At 40.2% G+C, this 26,809-nt stretch overlaps 3 protein-coding genes, 1 long non-coding RNA gene and 1 other non-coding gene across 9 annotated transcripts; all 5 read right to left on the bottom strand.

Annotated features, from left to right (window-relative positions):
- Nucleotides 1–2,328: 2,328 nt before the first annotated feature.
- LOC148295784 (uncharacterized) lies at nt 2,329–4,733 on the bottom strand. The gene is made up of 3 exons (XM_088250131.1): nt 3,523–4,733; nt 3,353–3,435; nt 2,329–3,276 (listed from the first exon to the last, which is right to left on the bottom strand). Exons 2-3 carry the CDS (start codon nt 3,410–3,412, stop codon nt 2,425–2,427), a joined length of 912 nt encoding a protein of 303 aa, XP_088106257.1. The 5' UTR covers nt 3,413–3,435; nt 3,523–4,733; the 3' UTR covers nt 2,329–2,424.
- A 3,323-nt stretch (nt 4,734–8,056) lies between these two features.
- LOC110766979 (uncharacterized) lies at nt 8,057–9,651 on the bottom strand. Its single transcript, XM_021970405.2, has 3 exons — nt 9,340–9,651; nt 8,992–9,220; nt 8,057–8,756 (listed from the first exon to the last, which is right to left on the bottom strand). The coding sequence occupies exons 1-3, from the start codon at nt 9,562–9,564 to the stop codon at nt 8,338–8,340; spliced, it is 873 nt and encodes a 290-aa protein (XP_021826097.1). The 5' UTR covers nt 9,565–9,651; the 3' UTR covers nt 8,057–8,337.
- Nucleotides 9,652–14,322: 4,671 nt separating this feature from the next.
- Nucleotides 14,323–18,620, bottom strand: LOC110766981 (uncharacterized). 5 transcript variants are annotated; one of them, XR_015834355.1, is made up of 5 exons: nt 18,481–18,620; nt 18,192–18,375; nt 17,471–17,600; nt 15,679–15,831; nt 14,323–14,678 (listed from the first exon to the last, which is right to left on the bottom strand). It is a non-coding gene; the product is annotated as an uncharacterized LOC110766981 (long non-coding RNA). The 5 variants fall into 5 exon arrangements; XR_002528238.2 differs by lacking the exon at nt 15,679–15,831 and having other exon boundaries at nt 14,323–14,681; XR_015834358.1 differs by lacking the exon at nt 15,679–15,831.
- Nucleotides 18,618–18,688, bottom strand: TRNAG-GCC (transfer RNA glycine (anticodon GCC)). The gene has a single exon. It is a non-coding gene; the product is annotated as a tRNA-Gly (tRNA).
- A 5,832-nt stretch (nt 18,689–24,520) lies between these two features.
- LOC110766992 (putative L-type lectin-domain containing receptor kinase VII.2) lies at nt 24,521–26,713 on the bottom strand. Its single transcript, XM_021970414.2, has one exon. The coding sequence runs from the start codon at nt 26,650–26,652 to the stop codon at nt 24,580–24,582; it is 2,073 nt and encodes a 690-aa protein (XP_021826106.1). The 5' UTR covers nt 26,653–26,713; the 3' UTR covers nt 24,521–24,579.
- Nucleotides 26,714–26,809: the final 96 nt, after the last annotated feature.

Here is a 26,809-nt window from a genome sequence, read left to right as displayed (position 1 = left end):
TCCGCTGAACGAAAATAAGGGCCTTCAATCCACTCGCAATCCCCTACCCCAAAATGGTCAATTGGCTGGGCGTGTAGAAAGATTGATAGTTGACAGAAACTACATTGAAAGATAAAGATAGTTATGAACGCTCCGAGAAAAAAAAAGAACGGCAAGAAAAGAGACGGAAATACGTCTCTTACCAGTTAGGGATAGCTGATTGTCTTCTGCAATTTGCTCAAGCAAAATCCACTTGTCTTCGCCTTTAAGATCCCGCCAAAAAGGACAATTCTTGAAAGCTCGTTGATATGCGTCGTTCAGGGGTCCATACCTACCAAGACAATGATCCCACCAAGCTTGGAAGGTTAGCGTACAGCAGTAGTCAGGATGATAAGGCTTCAACTCCAGCATTCGAGCCGACTAATTAGTCTTGGCCCGAACGCCCAAGAGATCCTCCTTGTTCAACCTGGGGAATCTGTAGGACGAGCCCTTATTGATCAAGGAATAGTCCAATTCCGGAATCACTTGGGGGCATCCAAATTGTCTGCTAAAGAATTGAGGACTGTAGGCTTCTACCCCGTACTGATAGTTTCTAGAGTCCATTCTCCCACCACAAGGCAAGTCTCGCGTCTGCAGGCAGGAGAAAATGTCCATATTCTCAGAGGCCAGGGGGGCATTTCCATCTCGAGGTCCCTGGTAAATTGGTCGATTTTCGAACCAAGGTGAACCCTTTTCCAGATTCATCATCCACTGGAAGGCATGCTTGGTCTTCCGACACAAAAAGAAGGTAAAGCACTCTTCGGTGGTCTTACCAGAAGCAGTGCTCAGCAGTAGTTCCCTTAAGGGTACGGCATTGGAAGCGACCCGCAACCTTCAAGCCCGCAATTCAGGAAAAGTCCACTGAAGCTAGACCTGAACCATCCATAAGGGCCCTTTCACATTAAGATTGAGGGGCTCCACTGCGCTTCCCTCAAAGCTCTGTAAATGGAAGCCAAAATCAAGGGACCAGTAGCAATGTCCCTATAAGAAGACAAACCCTCTACCAGATGAAGCCATTCCATGGTAATACAGTTAGAAGAGCTGGGAAAGATGAACCTGTTCAGCCAATACAATAGGAACATCACATGCTCTCCATCAAGATAATCAACCTCCTGATCCATAAAGGTACCCATGAAAGCCCCATAGGCCCGATTAGAACCTATTAAACTAGTAAGGATTTCAAGATTTTTCTTTCTTTCCTTCTCCTGAGAAGGACCGTCTTGAAAATCCCCTAGCCAATCAGCACTACGCCCATGAGGACGAAATCCAAAGACCACTTGGTCAAGAACGGAAATCGACATAGGCTCGACCCCAAAATCCAAAGTGTTGGAGGCACTGTTCCAGAAGACCAGGGCAGAGCCTAGAAGAGGAGGATCGGCTTGTGGCTGAACGACTGAGCAAGTGATGGCTTGATAAATGCCGTTATCAAGCCAGCAAGCCCCGTAACGAGGTTCCATTCTCTTCACCCAATCTGCCCAACGAAGTTCGACACTCGACACGTCAGTTTTTGGAAAGAACCGGGGAAGCATTTTGTTCCAATTCGACCAATCAACATCCCCTTTGCGACAGGCCAGAATCGGAGCACGAACAGGGTGCACCTCGTAGTTCCAAAGTTGATCAAATTTCTGATCAAAATATCGAGGGCCTAATATACAGTGATCGTTAGCAAAACTGATGGCATCTTTGCATAGCAGGAACTGGGCACGGCCAGCAGCAAATCTTTCAACCCAGCCATCAAAAACGGCGGCAAAATCTTTCACTCCCGCCCGGGTAAGGAACGCAGATCCAGTAGAGGCGGTTCCGGAAGAAGAAATGTCAGGGGCAGAGGTCGAGGACTTCTTAGGCGCCATTTTTTTCAATACTAAGACCACACAGGGATTCAAAAGTTTGAAAGAAAGGAGGAAGTCGAGATCTTGTGCTCAAGAAAAATGCGACCTTTTTGACTCGACCTTGAAAAGATAGGAAGTGGAAAGGCGAGAGGAAACGGGGAAGCCTTATGTCAGATATTTAAAACTCGACGCGACCTTTCGATTCAGCCACCTGACAAGTCCTCATCATGATGACACGTGCCCGAAAAGAAAAGGACATGATTGCTATCAAGACGCGACACTCAATGAAGTCATGCTTAAGGACACGACGCATAACGGACAAAAAGCCCACTTTATGAGGGTGGGCCCAAAAAACAGCTTTGGAAGGGCTTCTCAGATTTAGTTACTTTTATTCCTTAAAAATGAATATTGGTACAAAATCTGGAACTCAATTTTTCTAAAGACATAATTATAGAGCCAATTAATGGTTAAGCGGAGATAACTGTCTAGAAACATGATAGAGGGAAGGAAATACCATGGCACGGTTCAAACCGTAATAAGTGTCTACAAGCCAAATGAAAATCAAAATAACTGAAATTTAAGCAATAAATTCTAGAATAGTGGAAATTAGGTCGGATAGGTTGTCCATGTCCAAATCGAGGGCCCGCCGTGCAGAGGTCAATTTCTTGCTGGCCAATCTGGCCCGAAAGGTGCGAGAGGTCAAGTCTTGAACAACAAGTTCACTGGCCGCAATTTGAGCCCGAATATCCGCCATCTTAGCTTCCAACTCTGCCTTCAATTTGAGATCAGCGGAAATTTCCCCTTTCAGAGTAACCTCCTCCTTCTCCAGCGCCTCAAGACTATCCAGAATACCTTCCGCTGCCTCGACAGCCTCTGCAAATCCTTCTTTCCGATCACAATGATCTTCCAAAATCTCTTCAGGATCTCTCACAGAAGGAAGGACACTTTTGATTACGCAGATGTGCTTCAGTGTTTTGCTCAGCCATCGTTCCAAATGATTGCACGCAGGGGCAATATGTGGCTTCACTTCAGCAATCTGACAAAGAAGAGGCTGAATCTTCGAGAGAGTATCATGATCCACCATTGGGTCAAAAGTCGGAGCCCGAATCAGATTCCACAGAGCCTTAAGCACCTGCACAGCATTAGCAAGCACCACATCCGGCTTGCTCAGGGTCAGAAGGACCTTCCTGCCCTCTGCACTTGTAAGATTGGTGGCGCGTCTAGATCGAGGCCCGAAAACACTAGATGCTCCAATATTTGGAAAAGCAGGGCGGCTCGTATTGATCATGGCTGAGTCTAGAGCTACTAGCGGTTCATAAGGAGGAAGCTCAACCCCTTCTTCAAGCTTAATGGTTCTCACTTTCAAGTGAATTTTTCGGGGGCGCCCATCATCTAGAACAGGTCCCGAAACATTCTCCTTGCCTGGGCGCTGCAATCACAAACAACAATCTCAGAGAAGTATTGAAGAAAATCAAGGAAAATATGAGCGAAATCAAGAATAGAACCTGAGGTGCCGGCATGGAATCCAGTTCCGGCTCCTCTCCTTCACTGGAAGAAGAATCCATTCTTGCCCTTTTTTCGCCAGCGCCTGGGACCAGAAATAAACAATTTTATTCTCGGCATAAAAACCCACTTATCAAGGGCAAGAACGATTTAAAAAGGGGAAGATTTGTACCTCCTTCAAGATTAACGTTCTCAAGGCCCGGCGAGGGTGGAGCTCTTCGCTTTCTCTGAAGGGGCAAGTCACCTTCGTCTTCTTCTTCTTCTTCTTCTTCTTCCTCTTCCAGAGGGGCCTTTCCCTTATCTACGCCTGACAGACCAAGGCCAGGAGGGTGAGAGAAAGGGGAAGAGGCAGAGGGTCCTTCCACTCTTTCGTCCAAGGCAACATCGCCAGGAGGGGTGATGTCAGCCCGAGCTGCGATACGGGAAAACAACCCATATAAGAAAAAGAAGCCAAAAGAATAAACAGAATCAAGAGCTTACCGGTACTTTCTGGAATGGGAGATGAGCCCTGAGCCATCTCTGTCAATCACCAAAAACAATCCAGATTGTTAGAAATTGACAAATCGATTGAAAAAGGAAGTACAAGTCTCAGACGTTTACCTATTATTGCTGCACTCTGGAGATGCAGCAGCCTCCTCCTCATAGATTTTTCTTCTTCACTCGTCATTTCCCGGGCAAAAGGGCAACCCTGAAATGCAGAAGTGTGAAAAAGTTTGGTAGGTTCAGGGAGCCAAGAAAACAATCTCCCTTCCCAGAATTCGTGGAAGCTCGAGGTGCAAAGCGAAGAGGGAGTGTACGGGGGAACTCTGGCCCTGTTGACTCGGCCCTTCCAAGATCTTATTAATTTTATCGCTTCAGGCCCCAGAGCCAAGTTACGCCAGGAGCTGCCTTTGTTCGCAGAACTGTATCTCAGTTCAGGAATAGGCTGGACAAACCCAAACTGCCAGCTCACAAACTGAGGATTATAGGCTTCTACTCCGTGGCTGCACCTTTTATCATTCAGGACCCCTCCAAAGAAAAGGTCCCTGCTGACCAGGCAAGAAAGGCTCATTTCCGCATGAAGCCGAGACCGAAAATTGGTTAGTTCCCTCCATTGGCTCGGAGCTTGATGCAGGCCTCCGTCTGTGAACCAAGGAAGGTCGCAGCCGAGAGAGTGAAACCAAATTTCGCTGGGCCGTCTTCTGCATTCCCGGAAAAAGATAAAGCATTTCCCTTGCTTGGATAGGTGTTGCTCGCACCAATCAGGACTGACACATACATGAGAGAAAGAATATTGAAGTCCTCTTAACTGGGGCATAGAAAAGAACCAATCCAGGCCAGTACCCCACTTGGAGCACAATGGCTTGAGCAAAGGTCCAAAAAGAAGGTGCAAACTTCACAAAATACCCATCACATTCATTCATACCAGGTCTGTTGGACTGGTCTTATATCCAACAGTGGCACGCCTATAAAGCAGAATCCACGAATCAGAAGGAATCCAGGAGTTGAGCCCAATACAGGGCTGGACTGGATTCTTGTCAACCTGATTCAACTTTCAATTTTGTTGAATATTGAAATAGTATCTGCGTGAGCCAAAAAAAAAAACACAATCGGGGCATTGGTGTCGGTCTAGCAGCTGCCATATTCTTCCGAGCACGCCTATCACGACATTTGGCGAAAAGAATACCTAACAGGAAAAGAGACCAACAGAAGCTTATTTTGTAGATGCCAATTCTTATTATACTAGTCGTTATATATCTATTATAATAACCTCAAAATTGGGATTTCCCTTGACTTCTGTGGCAAATTCTAACAAAGGTGATTGACACCACCTACCCAGATTGGAAGCCTAGCACCTCACAAGCCTAACCCAACAAGAATCACGGCCATCAGACCAAAGTGCAAGGCGTGGCGACGCCATGAAGTTCATTCCTCGCAAGGAAAAACCCTCAACTTTGATCGACTTCTGCTGGCATAGTTCTTGACAGGGGATTCTAAGTTTTTTTCGTCGCTGAAATTTACTATTCATACCCACCGTCAGTGGCGATGCGATGGTGATAATGTTTTTAGATCAAGTTGTGGTCCTCAAGGTGCTGAGCTCTATGGTGTGCCCAAATTTGCGATATTCCATTGTTTGACCGAGGACCGGAACCCTGGTAATTCTGGATAATTGTAATGGACATGATCGGACCATTGGATCACCTCCAAGTTTGTACACTTTGTAGGTTTAAACAGATCGAACATTAGACGTTCCGATCTTACATTATTGTGTTTCAAAGTATAAGGTGAACGATCATGTGTGATCGTGCGATCTAGGATGATTTGACAGTTGGATCGGGCCCAAATTTAGACGGTTGTGATGTCGGGACTATTTAGAGTTCATTGGTGATTTTGGATTTGAAAGCTGAGGTTGTGGGTCTGAGGCTAGTTTATGGAGTGTCGGTTGGACCTCTGGGACCCAAAGAGTGACTTTTTGGACAATTGGTGTCGTTTATGTTGTTTTGACGTCGACAATGTTGTGTATGTCACAATTTTGGACTGTTGTGGACGGAAATTGATCGCTTTCGACCGCGGGTTGGTTCGAAGGGTATTTTCGTTATTTGTGCGATGAATCTTTAATTGCGCAAGGTTGAGGATAAGATTGACAATGTGTTGGTCATGACATTTTCGGGAGTTGTCGGTGACTTTAGTGAGTCACAGCGAGGCGTGTCTCGAGAGACATGTACCATGGTTTATGTGCTAGTGCATGATGAGTTGAGTTTAGCTAGGAGCTCAATCATTATTGGATTTGTTTCGCAGTTGAGTTGCAAACTTCACTTAGCTTTTGTTGAAGTTTGAGTTTCTCATTGAGGTTTGTTTGAGCCAGAGTTGCTCGGTATGGTTTGCAACCGTTGATATTCGTTGAGCTTAGTGATATTGTGCAGCTTGGAGAAGAAGTGAGTAAAACTTTCGGATTGTGAATTAAAGACAAGTTGTGATATTTACTACTACATGGATTTGTGGATGTTGTTTTGTGTGTTTGTTATTCATAGTTTATTTGCTTGTGTTTGTTATTCATATATATATTTGTGATGTTGTTATTGTGTGGAACTGTTGTTATCCTTTGTGGGTGTAGTGTGCTGTGTGGAACTTTCATCCTTTATTAGTGTAGTGTGATGTGTAAAACTATTATCCTTTGTAGGTGTAGTGCGTGTGGCTTTGTGGAACTACGATCTTTCGTGGGGTATAATCGTAGAGTGTGTAAGTGTTTGGGATGACTTGATTGTCATGAGTACTTTGGTAACACAATGATTGTGTGGTGCTAATGAAAGTGCATGTTGTTGAATTTTACGTGAGAAATTACATGTTTATACTTATGTGATTTACTCATACGAGCTGTAAAAGCTTATTGGGTTTGTGTGTGGTGAACCCAGTACACTATTTGACGGTGCAGGGGAACTTGCAGGTAATAGGGAACCCTTGAGCAGGTTTGGAGCAAGAGGCTCAGTTGTTGTTGTGTAGATAAAGTGGCTTGAGTGTGGTGTGTTTTGTAAAGACTTTTGTTTTGTGTAACAAGCCCTGGGGAGCAGATTATGTAATATGTTTATACTTTCAATTTATTAGGCGGAATGTAATATTTGATTTAGGAGTGTTGTTAATACTGACATTATGGGTTCGGAACAGATTGTCTTGTAGTAAGAAAAAAGAAAATAAAAATAAAAATCTTCTACTTTTGTTGAAGGTTCCGAGCTATACGTGCCGGATTGGTTTGCTTGTAATAACTCGAGGATTATTTTTGATTGAGAATTTATGGCGTGACAGTTTGGTATCAGATAATTTGGTTTGCTCTGATAGAGAGACAAAACCTTTGGTTAGCTATGTGAGAGTGGTAAAGCGGTTGGCTCTGGAGACGAGTAGTTGGTTGCCTTCTGTGAGGAAATGGACCTCATCATAGACAAAGACCGAGGAAGGTGTAATGGTATAATTTTGTCATATAGTTTAAGTGTACCAGAGGTGATATCGAATTTTGAAATCAAAGGGTTGGTTTGTACTGATTTCTCTTGCAAGCCTTAACTTGTGAGTGGTGGGCTTCAGTCCTTCTGACTCGGAAGGTGTTACTACTAGAAATGTGAATGTGTTTGTCATATCCAGCTCGATTTTCCAGTCCAAAAAATCATATTTTCACTTCAATTTCTTGAACATCCATTGAAAAATTTATAAATTTTAAACTTTAACATTCTGGCATTTTAGTCCAAATTGATATTAAACTCACTTAATTTAATTATTTTCACACCAAACCAACTTCATAAAATTCCTAGAAATATTATTCTCCTTATATGATTTTTTGTAACATTAATCACAACAAAATCTCAATTTTGAGATTATTACAAAAAAAAAATTAGTTAGATTTTAAGCTAAAATTTTTAGATAACGCATCAATCTAAAAATTCTTGATTTCGCCCTTGTACAAAGACAAAGATTGTACAGGGAACTATCTCATTAGCAGTGTGGTGAACATGGTTAAAAACTTCCCTAATGACCTGAGTCAGCCGAAGAGCTGAAACTATCTGGAGAGAATCACTCTCGAAAATAACTTATTTCATCTCATTTTATTGTTCAAAGTGACCCCCAATAAAATTATTTCATGACTCCATCCCTCTTTGAAATGCAAGCTTTGTGAAATGCTTCAACCTCATGTTTTGGCTCCTTTTCTTCAACATTGCTTATATAAAATAAATAAATACAAAACACAAAAACATGAGGTTTGATGTGGTAAAACAAATAGGAAATAAAAATTTCATTACAATACAGGCTAACTGAGTTAAACAAAGGGAAGGGATCATTTGAAGTTTTTGAACCACCACACCTTTCGAAAAAAACTCAACAGCAATTAACCTCTCTACCTATATACTTTTAGTACCTCGCATCTTTTTACACATGCATATAGATATATAATTTGTTACAATTGGCTAAAGCCTAAGAGAGGCCTAAAACCAAAACCGCGTGCAAAACTTTTTCCTTCATCATATCACACAACTTCAACTGCAGTGCAATGCAAGCCAGGCATGGCCTCCAGCAAATCAAAGGTCAGCATGGAAGCCTTCGGCTTGGGCGGTCCGTTTGCAAATCTGACCGGCAAGGACCCCGGCGTGGACCGCTCGAACGTCCCGAACCACTTGGCTTGCATGTACTTGTGCTTCCTCCATGGCCCCAAGTGCATTTTCTTCTCCTTCATACATTTTTTGGCTGCGCAGCAGAGAATCTTGATCAAGGCTCTTAGTCTTTCGGCTTTCCCAACAAACACTTCGGGCAGCCAGCTGATTAATCTGTTGTAGTTTTCGCTGGCTCTGGCCATCTCAAACTCAGCTCGGAAATTCAGCTCAATCACCACCCTAATCTCCCCTCTCTTTGAACTTGTGTCCAGCACTTCCAAATAAGTATGCTCTCCTGTTAATTAATCAAAAACCAATTTTAGTCCCCGAAACAAGCACATAAAAAAATTCTGCATTGTGTCCCACACCCACATAAGAAGTTCTTTTATAACTCCGGCAAGGCGGTGAGTATGTGCCCTTACACCAAAGTTCGAATCCGGTTAATTAGATTAATTTAGAATAGTTTACACTACAGCTTGTATAAAAATAAAAATTTGAAAAGTTCAAATTAAATTGAAAATTGAATGTACCTGCTGGGGTACTTGTTGAGCTTCTCCATTTGGACTTGCAAATGACACAATTGTACCCAAAATCTATAAGCCGATTGCATAATTCGTTGCGCAAACAACTCCGGCAACCGCCAAACACAGGCTTCGAGCACACGCAATATTCTGCGGCCGACGAGTTTATGTCACGTAACGCCTCCTTGGTGGCCTGCCGAATTTTGGTCTCAATGCCACTGCTCTTGCACAATGTTGCCTGCAATTCCAAATACCATATATACATTAAATAAATAAATAAAATGCCAATATTTGCAAAGTACTTATGAAATTAATGGGTTTTGACAATTAGTTTTTTTTTTAAAATTAAAAATTCACCTGGAGAAGTTGGTCTTGTTCTTCCCAAAATGCCTTATTCTCTTCCACACTGAAAGAATTCTCCTCATCCTCATCGGAGCCAGAGGTAATATTCTCCGGCGACACCTCGACTTGCTCGAAGAAACCCAAAACCATGTCGGCGAGACTTGCAGCGCTGCCTGGAAATTCCAAAATATCGTCGGAGCTCCGGCGCGTCACCTGAATTCTAGCCATTGCTCCGGCCATATTCTATTTTTAGAATCTCCCTCTCCTCTCTCTCTCTCCTTCACTTTGTTCTTTGTGTCAAAAAACCTAGGTAATGGTAATGCACGTGGTCTTGAATGGTTGGGAAATCTGTGGTCTAATTTATAGGTCTATGGTTGGGGCCCACGTGTCCTACGTGGACTAACAAGGCGCGCGAACATAACATCTTCGTGTTGCTTACGTCTGTGGGGTGAAGTATTCGGTGTATTTCGGGTTTGTACAGCTAAGGTCCACGTCCGCATTGACCAATAACGTTGAAGCAATTGAGCTCGAGTGTTATCCGAATATTCTATTTATTGCACTTTTCCTATTTTTTTTATTTTTTTTATTTTTCAGTAATTATAATAATAGTGTGTTTTTATCGTGATTATGGTAAGCTTTATCCTAATCTTTGGAGCTGCTGTGTGGTGGGGACCACTGAGGTTAAAATCTGCCCGCGGTCAGTGGGCACAATAATGCACAAAATACACGTGGCTTTTTCTAAGGATTTGATGGCCACAGGCTTATCCAATTCTAAATGGGACCCACTATCTGTCCAGAGTTGTTGTGAGTTTGTCCCCATATTCCATGATTGTGCAACCTTTTACAGGGTGGTATAATGATAATTAGCATTTTTTTAAAATTAAAATAAAAGGGTACACTACCTATTTCTCGAGTTATTTACACTGATAGTTCTTAAGGTTCAAAAATCATGCAGATCTGACCTAGGCTAGTTAATTAAGATAGTGAACTCAACTTTATGCACCCAAATTAGTCTTTTTGTAATAAAATTAATTTAATTTAGTTTAAATTATCACTTATATCAATAAACAAAAAAGAATAAAAAACGACATTAACATTCTTCGAGGTTTCAAACTGTTTTAATAAAGCTCTTACCATTAATTTTTTGTCCAAAACTTACTAACGTCATCAACAAATTTTCTCCAAATAACTAGTTTAACGATAGAAACTAGATTGTACATACACTCGTGAGGTCTAATATTAGAAGTTAATTTTGTTATATGAAAAAAGAAAAAATCTAGCATAATCAATTTTTAAACTAAAAACTAACGAATTGGGTTTTGTGAAAACGATTTGAAACCTCATAGGTTTTTAGTATGATTTCTTAAACCTCATAAAGTCACCTTTTCTTAATAATTGAAGCATTGAAATTCTGCTCAAAACAAACTAAATTTTTTAAAATACATTTTTTTATGTTTGTTTTGACTATTGTGCACGCGGTGAGGTCCACCAACGTTGATAATTGCCATGTTGGCCAACACTGTCATCTGCCGTGCCAAGAAGTTAATATAATTAATTATGTTCTCATCTGCAATGATTTGGTGCAAGGGTAGCATTGTAATTACAGATTTTATTAAACAAGAAGTATTGTGAACAGAAAAGTGGGTACAAATTCAAGTTAGGTATCAGAAAATCCTTCTCCTTCCACAGGCCGATTTCATTGGGTCAAAATGTGGTTGAATTTTGAGTGGTTTCCCATCATCATAATATACCAAATTATATATTGACCAAAACTATACCTGAAATTTAAGAAGTAGGTACAAAAAGAAGCTTCTTGTCACAAATCATAATGCCGAGGTTATTGGACAAATATATATATAACTGAAATTGGAGCTTATTACAACAACAAAAATTTGTTGTCAAGGGCTTACAAGCCACAAAGAAAAAAAAAAAGGTCAAACCAAAACTACCAAACTTGTTACTCGCTTACTACACAATCAACCCTCAAGCATTCTATTATGTCAGTTATTTACGCTAATACTCCCTGAAGTTTTTTTTTTTTTTTTGCACAAAAATCCTTGAGGTTTCAGATATTACACAAACACCCCTTGAGGTTTTTAAATTGTTTTTACAAAATTTCCTTTACATTGATTTTCTTTATCCAAAGATTGATGATTTTATATATATACAAAATTTCTCCAAATGACAAAGTTAACCTTCGAGATTTGATTGCACATACATTCATTGAAGTTAATTTTGTCATTTGCATAAGTTTTTTTTTTATATGAAATCATCAGTTTTTAGGCAAACAATCAATTTCATTATAATTGCAATCCAACTAAACTCAAGTGAGTTTTTCTTATTTAAATTTAATAATTGTTGTTCATGATATTTGAACTGAAGACTTCCTCAAATAAAATGTAGACAAGGTGATATTAGACCAAATGATCAACAGTACAAGTAATTAAGCAACATTTGGATATGTAGAAAAACTATAGACCAAATGTTGCTTAAACTCAATACCAACATAACCACTATAGACCAAATGTTGGTATTGAGTTTAATTACATTGTTACCCACTAAGGATCACGAGCCTCTAAATTTAAGAAAAACTTAACCGTTTTACTATAGTGGTATTTCTTGTTCAAATATACCGTTTTACTATAGTGGTATTTCTTGTTCAAATATTGGAAGGTTCTAAATTAAAACCATATACTCTCTTTTTTCTTTTTCTTTTTGTTGAGAAATTCTAGGATTCCATTCATAATTCAGTCAAAAAAGCCACTAGCCACAAAGGGCCAATACAAACTAGTCACAAAGGCCCATTACAATAATAGAGACGTCTAACATCAAAATTAAGACAATCTGGTCCGCCTCCACAAACGATCACACAATATCAAAGAAACTCTGGCTTAGGCATCCCAATTAAGATTGCAAACTCATAATAATCAAAAACAGATAAAGTTTGAAAAAACTGAGCCATAACAATATAAATAAAACTATCGCAAAGGAGAGATGAAAAGCTCTCACAAAATGAGAGGTGAAAACTACACAAAGAACCCAAAGAGTCTTTGTGACTTATTCCGAACATAAAAAAACCGCAAAAAAGATAGTGGTGGAGATCCGACGCCGAAACGCAGGTGGAGATTTGACGCTGAGATGCAGCCGCCTATGATGGTTGGAGGAAAATCATAACAAAATGAAGATAAATATGGAAAACTTTTTGTCTCTGAAAATGAGGGGAGAAGAGAGGGAGGGAGGGAGGAAGAGGAGATGAAGAACAGTGGCTTCCTCCCCCCTCAAAGTGAAAACGGCTCTAGGAGCAATCCCCTACTCTCTTAATAAATTGTTTTTCTTGATACAAGCAATATTGGGGGAGGGGGATCCAAATACATGACCTTGAGTGCAAGAGTAACTCTCTTAACCACTTGAGCTACCCGTCCCTTCAAATTGTTTATTAATTTAATTGTCAGTATCAAATGTAAATGAATAATTAAAACATAAAATAGCAGTTTGAATACTTTTCAGTATGAATTGAGGAAAAAACACACCATATTTAAATGATTTATGAAAGCATTGCGATGCCACCTTTTCTTTATTAATAGATTGAGAAGATAAGTACCTATAGCAAGAACTAGTTGATTCCTCTCAATGCCACTTAAGCTAAAGTTTTAGGCTATCCAAATACAATCTTAAAGTATGATTAAAATATCAAAGGTTGCACCCTATAATTTGTATTAAAATAATGTTATTTACCATCACAAGGGCCCAAAGCGAGACATCGGATTAAGGTCCTCAACTCTCCACCCATCAGAAAGGAAGGATTTTATGAAAACATTTTAAGGGATGTTAGTGTAATTTTCAAAAACTTCAAGAGTTTTGTGAAAACGAGTGTTGGTTTAGTAGTGAATTTCACTTTCACCTCAATTTCAAGAGACCAAGATTTTTTTATTTTTTATTTCAAGACAATGAGACGTTTGAAAAAACAATGGGAAAATGTTGTTGGAAACAGCGTACAAAAGAAATAAAGTTTAATTATTAAATTGTTCATAATATCTTGTTGGTAGGTTGTGATCTTGATTAGGATTGATGGTAACAGCCAAGGCCCCTCCATCTGTTTTGGCATATTTCTCAAATGGGAATCTTATGTGGCGCGTATCAGCCAAGGCCTCTCCTTCATCTGAGTTTTCTCCATTAGGTAAAACCATTTCTGTCGTTGTCAGTTGATGGAATGTAAATAATAATCTTCTTGGCTTCATTGCAAAAACTGGGTGGTACATAGATTCCCCCTTTTAATATCTTTCTCTTCAAACAAGTTTACAAAATCACAAATATCACACCCAGGTGTGATTTTGTGAACCGTTGATTGGTGTGGAACTTACTGTGAAGCGCACGCTAATCAACCATTGTCAATTTGCATCTAAGCGATGAAAGATGACAATATACCAGTTAAAAGATGATATGCGTTCAAACGATGGAAACAAATCTCTACGATGCAAAATTAGATCAGTTGTCTTAAAATTTTGAGTATATTATCTTTCATGCTGGTAAAAAGTGCGTAGAAACAACTTTCATCAACTTGTAGGAAAAGAGAACTTTGATGTCGATTAATAATATATGAAATGTTAAAAGAAACAAAGATGACAACGGACTGAACAGATACTCATCCAAAAGATCATATAATCAGAAAAATAAACAGATACTTATCCAAAGTGCCTTCCTATGACAATTCACAGATTAGTTTTTATTCAACTTGTCAAATTAACTATTTAGCTATTAAAAAACAATGAAGTCAAGGTCTTTTAGCACTTTTACAGCTTGGAGAACAACTTTTCCCTTTTGAAAGAAACAGATACTTTGTCTCCTGTGCTGTGCCTTCCCATGGGACACACACAAAGCTAAAGCCTACTTGCAGCTTCAAAAAGATGATCATAGCTAGATTCATAGATGAAATAAAATAACATATCCTTAACACTCACATCACAAATACAGCATGGGATTTGCTCATGAAATAATATATAGCAGAGAAAATCCCAAAAAAGGAAAACCTTAAATTAGATTTAAAGATTTGTTTTACTGGCCATATCATAAGATCCACAAAATCTAAGCATCAGTTGAGGATAGACATGAATTATAAAGATCATGCCTTTACTATTCTTCTCCCTAACTCTTTATTTACCCTGGTTTGATATTCAAAAAAACCTTTCATGTCTTTCTAACAGAAGGTTTTTGGGTGCATAAGTATGCAAACCATGGTAGAGGACACGAACCACGGCATTGGCACGGTCTGATTTGTTACCGGCGAGTTGATCCCGAATGCCGAATTTCGAATCGAGATACCAGAAAAGACATAGCTGTATATAGTCCATGGAAGCCTGCTGGTACAAAGATAAGAAGTGATTTAAATAAGTTATTGATCAGTGACACAAGATAATGAAGAGGAAAAAGTGCAAATGTAGGAATAGATCAAACACCACTACTTGATATTTAAAATAACAACGTTTATTATATGTTAGCACTTGAAAGCCAAATGAAAAGATAGCTACAAATTGACAGGCACCACTAGCTTAATAAACTTATAAAACTTGATGCTAAGCAAGTGGAACAGAGCAGAGAATATTATTGAGGTCCACTCTGATATCTATTCAATAAGGACTGATGATGATGATGGTGAAGAAGAAGTTATAATGCCCCCATTTTATTGATATTAAAATCATTATAAAGCATACCTCTCACTCTCAGAACACAAAATATCAGACAGGCTTTGTCTTTAACTTCATTTACATGGCAATTACAGAAAATGGACCACACAGTTTGTCATTTTTTTATGATTATTTCTTTAATTTCATTACGAAAAAAACTTATGCTACAATTTTTGTAGCATATCCAACTCAATCTATTGGAGCAGGAGGATATGCTAACGTTCTCTAGATGCTACCTGATTAAGAGTAGGCCATTGAATTAAACTTACCTTTTTTTTTTACAAATTATCCATTAAAAAATGCATGCCATCTACTCATTATTTTTAAGAGACGCTTTCAACAAGTTGTTTTATGAAATCATAAAAAAAATTGCATGGGAAATAAAATAAGATAAGCAGCACTAGACTAATGTTCTTGGCGTGCAAGTTGCGAATGGTTTTATTCCATAACAAAGCTAAGCCTTGGAAACATAGAACAGAACCCAAATTGAAACGTCATGCGAAAGGGGAAGTGAAAATAACACAAAAATTTTGCAACCATGCTTTATAGTAATTCCCCTTTGCCAGCCTCCTTCTGTGTCTCTCGATGTTATTTTTAAGCCATATGAAATGGGAAGATAAACTGTGGAAAAAATTCTACAACATGCTTTGTCCTAATTACCACTCGCACTCACCGTCTCTGTCTCCCCGATGTTTTAGCAGTGTTTTTGAAGACGACGTGCTTATTTTCAAAAGACGTCGAACATATTAGTTGAAGAGTGATTCCCTTGTTGTCATCATTCAGTTTTCAATATTTTTTTTGTCACAAAATGCCAATAACTAGCATCCTGACATTAAAAAGAGACTTCAAAAGATTAGGTTATCTGTCATCAGGCACCCTTCCTTTGCAAGCCGATTTTATAAGGCCATTTCATACTCAAAAACCAAAAGAAGATCTGTTATTGAAAATCCCAAGCCAAAGAGAACATTATTTGAGTATATAAAGGATATCACTACTTGAACAATGAGAAATCATACCCAACATTAAATGGAAAAGTATCTTGTGCTGATAATCTGTTTATGAGAATTTAGCAAGGAGACGGAAACCAAGGACAAATGCATCATCAATAAACAATGTTACGCATGAAAAGATACATAAATTTACACGAAAGTGATCAAAGAATAATAATTCAATGGATTGGAAAGACTCATCTTCAAGGGGAAGAGTTAGGATAGAATGAAGGTATCGATCGAAAAACTGACTGTGAAGACAACACAAAATTTACAAGATGATGGGAGTGTTTATGAGTTGATGACAGACTAATCATGTTCTACTTGTAACTATGCGTAAAAAAAATATAAGTTAATCAAATAATCCCTTGAAGATAAACCGACGTTCTTTTCAGATTTTTATTTTTTATTTTAAAGAAACCTTTAAAAAATCCCTAGAATGCTGAAAAGTAATACTTAATTACAGTCATGAATGATGAAGGAAGTTGCAACAATTAAAATACAATTTGGTTACTTGCCAATGAGCCATGGGGAAGGGTTCTGCACCATTTGCAGTTGTTCTAAGATGTTAGTTGTGCACCATGATTGGATAGTTGTGAAGTTAGTACAAAATAAGAGCCAATCCACCATCCATGTCCAGCCAGTAGCATGAGCCCACAATTAAGTTTCGACATACAGTTTCTGGAAAGTAACCAATTTTCCAATAACTCTTTCGAGAATCAGATTAGCTTGCAAGACTGAGGAACTACACAAAACTACATACAAGAAATAAATGCATTTATTCTCATAAGGTTTGCAATGTAGTCTGCCTCTTGCTTGTTGATTGTTCCAACCACAAAGGACTATGCATACACCAGCTTAACATAGTTAACAAATTGAGTTAAGATTCACAAATTGATATCTTCCTATAAACTTAATTAAACATCAACCCATATTCCTTCCTTCACGCTCTTTCGCCAACCACGGTAGGTATTTGACATTATCCAATGTATAAAATGAAAAGACCTGATTTTGATCACAGAGGGTCAATTACTCAATTCCAGAGGACACTTTTCCTATAAGAATTATGTTTTCAAAGTATTCAGGGTTCACTAACTTCAATTGCTGACCAAAAGCATGAAAGTCCTCAACAGTATCAGGTCTCCTCAGGGTAAAAAGTCTCATATGGTGGTTAATAGAAAAAATTATAGTCACTGCAATGTTTGAATCAAACTGGCTGCCTCCTAGTATCCATAAACCCTAAACACAATGTCTTGGATTTCTTAAATGCACTTAAATGGCTGGAAACACTACAAGGTCTGCTCAACAAAAAAAACACATATACCAATTATATTTTAACTGGCTAGGGTGGGACAAGTTATGGAAAATTAAGCAAATAAGCACAAACCTAGCAGAACAAGAATTCAGAAGATTATCAAAGTCAAAAGAAATAAATTACCAACTACTCTTAACAGCTGATAACAATAAGAGACTTACTTTTAATTTATGCCTTGGATTTCTTAAATGCACCTATATGGCTGGAAACCCCGTTCGCTCTCCCTCTTTCACCGATGAAATATATTTACCACAAAGACTTAAAAGTACCATACATTCCAAGGTAAAAGTCCTGCATTGCCAGTGAGAGACAATTGAAAAACACTTACAAATGAAGTAATGGATGGCTGATGGATGAATTGATAGGAACTCTGAATCTATACTTAAATCGTATTGTTAGAACTTATCCCATTTGGTTGAGCACTTGAGGAAGTGTACAACCATAGCCAAAAAGATAACCTCGAAAAGTTTAACAGACACTACGGGGGCAAGACTAAATATGTGTAGAACACTATACTGAAATGCCCATCTTTTCAGATAATTGTACAGAAGTTAATCAACAATAATTGACAATTAATTAAATAAAAAAGTCTACGATAAACTCTGCAAAAGTGGAGGGAAGATTCCCAACCTTGGTGATATTTGCTCTGTTTTCTTACAAAAAAGTATACACAGCAAAAGATTAAGCAGTCCTTTTACACAGTTATGTCAGAAAAACCAAGAGTTCCAGTTATATCACAAAAAATTAAAATTGTTTCATAATTAAATTGACCCTAAACCATGTTCTCCCTCTACTACATGGTTTCATTTTGTCTTCTTTCTCTTACAGTATAAACGTAAAAGATTTATAAATAATAATAAATAAATAAAATAAAAAGGGAACCTATTTCTTATATAGAAGAACAGAAAATTCCATCCCCTTCTACTGTACTTGTAAAACCCAAGTTCCAAATGAGCCAGCATTTGCAGCAGCCATCAACCCTTTTGCCAACACAATGAAAGCGGTTTCACAGAAATCATTGAACTAAGGAAAGCAAGCAACGCATAAACTGCTACATGCAATCAGCCTATTGACAGATAAACAGTGACGACCCACATAAGTTCCAGATTCAGAATGTTGTCTAATTCAAAAGATTTGTACCATGGAACACAGTTTTGGTTTGGAAGCTTACCTCTGAGCTTACCTCGGGAGAGAAGGATCCCGTGTTTGGTTATGGTTTCTATGTAAAATGGAACAAAAACAAGAAACCTCTGCTGTTTCTGGTTTCAGTCACAATGTCGGGAAAAAAAAAGGTTGGTAAAAGACAACTGCACCAGCCGGGAATCGAACCCGGGTCTGTACCGTGGCAGGGTACTATTCTACCACTAGACCACTGGTGCTTGTTGTTCAATGACTCTTTGAAACCATATTAGAAGAAATGCGCGTCGAGTTGGCATTTTTATTTGTTTGGCCAAGGCAATGTTGAGACTCAGGTTTCCATCAATGGTGATTGTTACTTGAGGATTTATTTGTGTAAGGATATGCAATGAGTGGCACCTAAGAAAAGCTAACTAGTGTCTAGTACCCTTGCTAGGGGTTTTCAACCATAATTGTTCGTAAACTTATTCCCGAGTTTCATTTTGATTATGCAACTAATTTTTCTATCATTTTGGTCTTTTAAGTCTCTCATTCATGCTATCAATGGGGTGTTAGTTAGATTGGTCCAGACTTTTGGTTTGCTCTCAAGTGATCATGGGTTCAAACCCACATGGTACATGTGAGTGAGTTTCCCCCCTCCCCTTCCTAATTGTGGGAAAAAGAAAAAGAAAAGTATCTCATTCATGAATTCAGCTCTTCGGTCACATTTTGTCAATTTAAGTGGTAAAAGCATCAATTTGAGTACAAGTATCTTCTAAAACAACCCCATATAAAAAAGTAAAAAAAAATTAAAACATCTTCTAGAGCATTTTCAATTGCATTTTTTTATTTTTTGAGTTTCTCTATGATGTAATTGTCTTTGGCTTTCTATTAATGAAACTTGATTTCGACCCCAAAATAACAACCAATCCAGCTTTCTTTCCCCCAAATTGGAACCATAATTTACCTATCTATCCCATTTCACTGAAATTGAAACCCTAATTAAAAAAAATTCCCTAAGTTGAACCTTAACCCATCAACAGAACCTCAATTTAATTTTACCCCAATGCTTGCTGTTTTTTTTTTTTCTTCTTTTAACTGAATGCTTACTGTGGAAGCAAAATATCTCAGATCCAAGGTCAAATAATTAAGCCAATCAATTTGGGAATTATTTGACCTAATTGGGAGTTACTCAATTTAATTGGGAGTTACCTGATTTAATTGGGATTTATTTGATTCTTGCCTTAATTAGAGATTTGATAATCAAATCCCTAATTACACCAATCTCGCCAAATTAGGGAAGAATAATTCATTTCCAGCTGTGGAATTATTCTTCTGAAACCCTAGCCTTCGAGGCCCCTATAAATAGGTGAGAAGGTCCGAAGCTAGGAATGTTCGATAGAAGGCCACGAGATACTACATGCAAGGCAACAGGCTCATTCGCAGATCATACTCCGGCCCTCATCTCACCTGCATAAAATACCCTCAAACACTTGAGCTTCTCTGCAAAATTCATGATGGCAACTGTGGCAACCACTCTAGGGGTATGTCACTCTCCTAGAATGCTCTAAACATAGGCTATTTCTGGCATACCATGAGCAACGACTTCACCGAATATGTCAAGAAATGTGATTAGTGCCAGCGGTACAAACCGGTTTCTAACCTGCCTACCGAAGTTAACCATCCGCAGAACAGTTCATGGCCATTCATGTAACGGGCCATTAACATAGTAGGTCCCTTGCCACCAGCGCCCGCCAAGAAAGACATGATGATCGTCGCCACTGACTACTTTACTAAATGGATCGAGGCCGAAGCTCTAGCATCTACCAAAGAAGCTGACGTGGAACGATTTATTTAAAGAAATATCATATGTTGGTTTGGCTGCCCGCAATCGCTGGTTACCGACAATGACTCACAATTCATCGGCAAGCAGATCATCGCCTTCTTTGCAAAATACAAGATCAAGCAACACCTGTCCACCCCGAGGCATCCAACAAAATCATATTGGATTGCCTAAAGAATAGGTTAGAAGGCGCCAAGGGGAAATGGGTAGATGAGCTCCCTTGAGTACTATGGGCTTATCGCACCACCAAACGAAAACCGACTAGCGAAACTCCATTCTCCCTCGCCTATGGGGCATAAGCAATTATCCCTCCTCACATCACTGTCCCCTCCATAAGCTTTGAGGTGGGCAGTGTTGATCAGAACTCCGAGCAAATAAGGCTCAACCTTGACTTACTTGAGGGCGAGCACGAGAATACCATTATCCGAGTCGCCTCCTATCAGCAGCAGTTGAAATCCTACTACAACAAAAGAGCTAAGATAAGATAATTTCAACCAAGCGATCTTGTGCTAAGAAAGGCTTTCATCACTGCACCAAGACAAAGGTCAAAAAAGATGAACCATAACTAGGAGGGTCCTTATGTCATCAGCCGGTTTAGGGGCAGAGGAAGCTACACACTCGACACCATCGATGGAAAGGAAATTCCACGACAATGGAATGCTTACCATCTTCGAAGATATTATCTGTGACGCTTCCTCCTATCTGCTCAGTTCCAAGCAGATAGCTGAGCACCGCACATTTCTGGAGAAGAGAAGCAATTGTTGGAAGTTTCATAGTGTCTCAAATGCCCACCAAAAGAAAAGAAGAAAAAAAAAGTTGCCCATAAGGAGCGTCCTAAGAGAGATGCAGGGCGATGACCAGAAGCGTCCTACGGGAAACGCAACCAACAAAGAAGCGTCCTCAGGGAGACGCAGGGTGTGCTAGGAATTTCCTAAGGGAGGTCTCCAAGCTTCCTGATGGAAGTATCCAAGTTCCTATCTGTTTCCTAAGGGGGGCAGGATAGTCATGCAGTTGCCCATAAGCAGTGTCCTTTGGAAAACGCAGTGCGACGACCAAAACATCTTACGGGATATGCAGAACATGCCCGGAGTCCCTCAATGGGGACCTTGGCACTTGTCAATTTCCTAAGTGAAAACATCCTACGGGATATGCAGAACATGCCCGGAGTCCCTCAAAGAGGACCCTAGCACTTGTCAACTTTCTAAGGGAAAATATCATACGAGATATGCAGAACATGCCGAGAGTCCCTCAAGGGGGACCCTAGCACTTGTCAACTTCTTAAATGAGAACATCCTACGAGATATGCAGAACATGTCGGGAGATGGTCAAACAGACCAACCGGCCAAGTTCAACAAAAGAAGATGGTGACCAATTATTTTAAACAAGAAAGTAGACTACAAAAGTTGAAAAGAAATAAAGAATCTTCATCTACTCTAAGGCACCAGCAGGAGACCCCTGATATGCAGCCTCTTCAGCATCCACCTGACCAACCATGCCTTCAGCAGCTCCACCTGCTTGCTCCGTGACATCTGCCACCATCTCATCATCTAAGTCCACCTCTGCTCCATCTTCTTCAGCTACCGCATCTTCTGCCGCCTGCTCTTCAGTTCCTTCCATGTTCACAGCGTTAACCTGCTCACTTTGCACAAGGAACAAGTCAGGGCAAAACACCTCGATGTCTTCATATTCAATTGCATAGAAGGGAGCAGTCCCATTTGTGCAGTACAAGTAGCCCAACTTGTACGCGTCTTTGGTAGCTTCAAACTTGGATTTCTCTATAAACTTGTGGTGGGCGCGAAGTCTGGCCAGAAGCTTGTCGTAGCTGAGGGAGTTATCAGCATTCTTGCGCTCGAGACAGAAGAATGCATCTTTTCGACTACCCAAGTCAGTAGCAAAAGAGCTAAGCTCAGAATCCTTCTCAGCAAGGGAGCTTTTCAGTTCAGATATCATCGCCCTCAAATTAGACGTCTTCTTCTCATAACGGGTCTACTCAGCAAAAAGCTTGCTAGCCAGTTCAACATTCTTCTTCTCCAACTCACTGAGCTGAGCAGTAGAGAGGGCAATAACAGATGAGTTCCGGATAGTCTCAGCAGTAAAAACTAATCCTTTTTTAAGCAGATGAAATGTCACTTCCCTTTAACTCAAGAAGGTGTCAAGATCGCCGGCCTGACGGATGTGATTAACCAGTTCAGCACAAGTGGACGGGCTTGACAGAAAGTTCATCTTCAGCAGATCAAACACGTATGCATCCCCTGCAGGGCTGGACTTATCCACCTTGGGATCAGCTGCTAATGTTGCAGAAGAACATTTCGCCCAGGCAGATGACTTAACTCCACGCTTGACTGCTCGTGACTCAACAACTGGATCGTGATGGTTAGGTGAATGAGAAGACCTCCCAGTTCGATCTCCATCCTTTCACTGGTGCAGATGACTCAAACCTTGGAGAGGAATATCAGCATCTCTTTGCCTCTCAGCAGGTGAACTAGTTCGTGAGTGAACCACTTCACGGAGCAGATCACAATCTCCAAGCTTGTATGTAGGAGACTTAAGTAGAACATCCCGAATATTGCGTATATCGCCAATCGTCTTGTTATCTGCACCAACAAGATGTTTAAACCTTGTTGATGACAGGGGAATAGCTCTTTCTTAAGTCTTCTCAGCATAAAGGATCCTTGGCTTCTTCCTCAACAGAGACACATCCTTCGCCCGTGAAGTCGCAGCTTCATTTCTTGAAGACTTGACATCAACCTTCCTTTTTTAGGGGGGGTCTGGCAGAACACTCCTCCTGCCTAGCCAGTAGATCATCGAGTCTGGACCATTCTGCTTCCATCTCTCAATATCCTAGGCAGGGGGCAGACCACCAACTTCCTCCTGATACTCGCTCAGCAGCCACCAGTGGCCACTGCGCTCCTACCGTCTGTTGCTGCCAGTCACGACGACAACCAGCTGGTCCTCGCCATGAAAAAGAGAAGATGAAGAAAAAATATACGTGCTCGACTTACCTTGGATGCATGGCAACTCCTCTCTTCGACAAGCAGTACAAATTCTCCAAGATCTCTCTCAAGCTAGAAAGCATAGAAGTTAAGTTTGCGATGTGAAGAAGAGTGAAGAGAAGCCCTACATTTATACAGGTTGGGCATCCTAGGTCAAGAAGGAATCGCAAGCCCATTCCTATTGGGAACCCAACTTCAAGAACAATCAAAAGCCCATTCCAACTGGAAACCCAATTTCAGAAAATTAGCAAGTCAAATACCTCCTCCACTCAGGAGATCAAGTCACAGAAGGAAGCCCAATTACAGCTGGATAGCCCAACAATCAATCCACATCTCTTACATGCCACCACGCGCCATGCAGAAGCTGAGGGGCATTTGTGGAAGCAAAATATCTCAGATCCTAGGTCAAATAATTAAGCCAATCAATTTGGGAATTATTTGACCTAATTGGGAGTTACTCAATTTAATTGGGAGTCACCTGATTTAATTGAGATTTATTTGATTCTTGCCTTAATTAGGGATTTGATTTGAATCAAATCCCTAATTACACCAATCTCACCAAATCAGGGAAGAATAATTCATTTCCATATGTGGAATTATTCTTCTGAAACCCTAGCCTCCGAGGCCCCTATAAATAGATGGCTACGCACAAGGGTTGAGATACGTCTAAAACCCTATCTGAAACTCTGCAGAAATTCCCTCTCACAAACCCTAGCCACCATAATTCTTTCTCTCTCACACACGGCTCCGGCCACCCGGTTCACACCATACACACTTCTCCGTACCCTTTTTAGCTATTGTTTCTCTACGAATCAATTAAACTAACTTAGGCATCGGGGGCCTTTGGCCAACACCCCCCGAGTGTGGTCCTCTTATTTCGATTTATTTTGCTAGGAGAAAGAGACGACGAAGAGGAAGGAGGAATCTCAGACGAATATTCCTGTGGGACGAAAATCGCTCCCACACTTACTGTTGTGCAACTGCTCAAGGTCGTGGATTTAGAAAGACACTTTGCATGTATATTCTTCGTTTCTCAATTCTTCTTTTTCTTTTTCTTTTTTTCTCTTTCTTTTCAGAGAACATTTCAGAGAGCTGTGTTTGAGGTGGTTATGAAAACTGCATTTTTACCCTTTGTGTTGTATGTTCATAGAAATAATATGAACTCAAATCTGCTATAACATGTCCTAAAACCACTTGAGCACAAAAATGAACAAATGATTTGTATTAAAAGAGTATGAATAGTCCTAATGTTTGTCGGAGCACACAAAAGCAGAACAAACAAATCAAACAATCATTATGATTCATGAACTGCAACCAATCATCTACCAACTCTAATTATATCTGATCCAGACAAAGATGATGAAGAAGAATTTTTCATGTCTTCAAATGTAGGGTGTCCCTGTCCTCCCATGTTCCAGCGATAAGCAGACCACATTGGAGTTGTTCTAATTTTGTGCAGCAAATTTACATTCATCCCTTCCCCTTCAGATTGATCATCAATGGCATCACTTGCCCCTTCAAGCACCTTCATAACTTGCCTCATTGTTGGCCTTCCATGAGCTTCAGGATATGCACAAAGCAAACCCAAATGAAGCAATCTCTCAACTTCCTCAATGCTATATCCACCTTTAGTCTTCAGCCTCTCATCAAGAGCAAAGGCCAATTTACTCCTCTCCATTAGCCTCCAAACCCAATCAACCAAGCCTGGCTGCCCGGTTTCAATAGGTCTGCGGCCACACACCACCTCCAGTACTAGTATCCCAAAACCAAATACATCAACCTGTGGTGAGGCTCGCCCGGTTCGAACCACTTCTGGTGCCATGTACCCTGCGGTCCCAACGACTTGAGTGGTGGCGGTCATTTCCCCATGTTGGTGCATTCGAGCCAATCCGAAATCCCCCAACCTTGCATTCATATCCTTGTCAAGTAGCACGTTGCTTGCCTTGATGTCTCTATGCAAAACCTTAGATTCCCAACCCTCATGCAAATACAATATCCCAGAAGCCACATCCTTCAATACCTTAATTCTCTCTTCCCAACTCAACATATTGCTCTCAAACAGCCTCTTGTCCAAGCTCCCATTTTCCATGTAATCATAAACCAAGATCAGGCTACCCTTCTCTTTTTTACACCAACCTCTCAATCCTACCAAATTCCTATGCTTCAATCTTCCCAAGCTTGAAACCTCAGCCAAGAACTCTTTCAACCCATGTTCACTCTCATGTGAAATTCTTTTAACTGCAACTTCTACTCCTGCTAAAAGCCCTTTATAGACCTTCCCATTCCCTCCAATCCCAATCACATTTTTCTCTGCAAATCCCTCCGTTGCTTTTCTAATCTCTTCGTAATCAATCCGGTGAGGCCAATAATGCATTTCCCAATCTTCAATTTCCTCCATCTCCTCCCCTTTTTTCCCCTTCCTCCTCACCAAAATCACATACACCAAGACCACACACCAAACAACCAGCACACCCCCAGCACTAACCCCCACAATGAACCCTTTTGATCCAAAAGCAGAGTCCCCTGAAGCCACAAACGAAGGCAAATTCTGAGTCACCAAACCGTCACCAATCGAAAAATTTGAATTACTAAAACTCCAAGCCAATATCCTATGGCTCTCAACCAATGCTCCAGTTGTTCCACAAAACCCCACATACATTTCATCCAAAAGAACCCCAGAAAGATCCACAACCTTGCTTATCAACGGCTTCCTAGGCTTTGTCACACCAGCAAGAGCCATGGTGACATTAATTTTTGAATCCAAAAAATCAATCCAGACTTGATAATTAACCCCATTGTTAAGCTTCAACTCATTGAAATCCTCATCAAACTCACCACTCCAATACCCTGCAGTGTATGAAGCATTAGATGTAAGTGAGTTCAAGTCCACACCAACATGGTTATCATCAGGATCCTGGAATTCCTGGTTTTTGAACACATCAAATTCAACACCAAAAATATGGTTATTGGGGTCACCATTATTGGTGAAGTTGAAAGCACCCAAATGCTGAGCTGAGCTTGCACCGGCTAGACCCGGCAAGGGTAAGAAGACAAAGGCAAAACCATGGCCAGGAAGGAGGTTTTTGAAGGGTGCAAGGGAGAAAATGAAAGAGGTTGAGAAGGGAAGCGGGGTTGAACTTGAAGAGTTGGAGGGTTTTGTGGGGATTTTTTTAGGGTACAAGGCGCGTCCCAAAGAGAAGGTGGTGGTGTCATTTGTGAGGCTGAGAATGGAGGATTGGATTGTGGCGTTTCCATAGAGACTGAGGCTGGTGGAGTTGAAGTTGGTGTTGAAGATGAACTCTGTGGTGCCTGAAACTGAGTTTGAGCTGAGGATTGCTATGATTAGTATGGTCCAAGTGTTGAGGAAGACATAGAGGATTTGAGAAGACATTTGTGGAAGAGAGAGATTTCAGAGAACACTGATTTTTTGTAAGGAAATAAGAACGTCGGCTCTAGCCGCCTTTTCGAGGGGGTTCAAATCTCATATACTACAGTTTGTGTGTTGTGGAAACCAGGAAAATTCTACGGTGGGCGTGGCGCATGGATGC

The sequence above is a fragment of the Prunus avium genome, chromosome 3 (genome assembly GCF_965620075.1).
Source record: "Prunus avium chromosome 3, drPruAviu1.hap1.1, whole genome shotgun sequence".
In the NCBI taxonomy this organism is placed as follows: Eukaryota; Viridiplantae; Streptophyta; class Magnoliopsida; order Rosales; family Rosaceae; genus Prunus; species Prunus avium.
The sequence above is the reverse complement of the archived record's forward strand: the minus strand, read 5'-3'. Positions and strand labels throughout refer to the sequence as shown.

Coding starts and splice junctions, on each gene's coding strand:
- LOC110766979 (XM_021970405.2), bottom strand. CDS start 9,564: ATGGCCGGAGCAATGGCTAGAATTCAGGTGACGCGCCGGAGCTCCGAC. Junction 9,221..9,339: donor AACAAGACCAACTTCTCCAG/GTGAATTTTTAA, acceptor TTGGAATTGCAG/GCAACATTGTGCAAGAGCAG. Junction 8,757..8,991: donor CTCAACAAGTACCCCAGCAG/GTACATTCAATT, acceptor ATTAATTAACAG/GAGAGCATACTTATTTGGAA.
- LOC148295784 (XM_088250131.1), bottom strand. CDS start 3,412: ATGGATTCTTCTTCCAGTGAAGGAGAGGAGCCGGAACTGGATTCCATG. Junction 3,277..3,352: donor ATTCCATGCCGGCACCTCAG/GTTCTATTCTTG, acceptor TTGTGATTGCAG/CGCCCAGGCAAGGAGAATGT.
- LOC110766992 (XM_021970414.2), bottom strand. CDS start 26,652: ATGTCTTCTCAAATCCTCTATGTCTTCCTCAACACTTGGACCATACTA.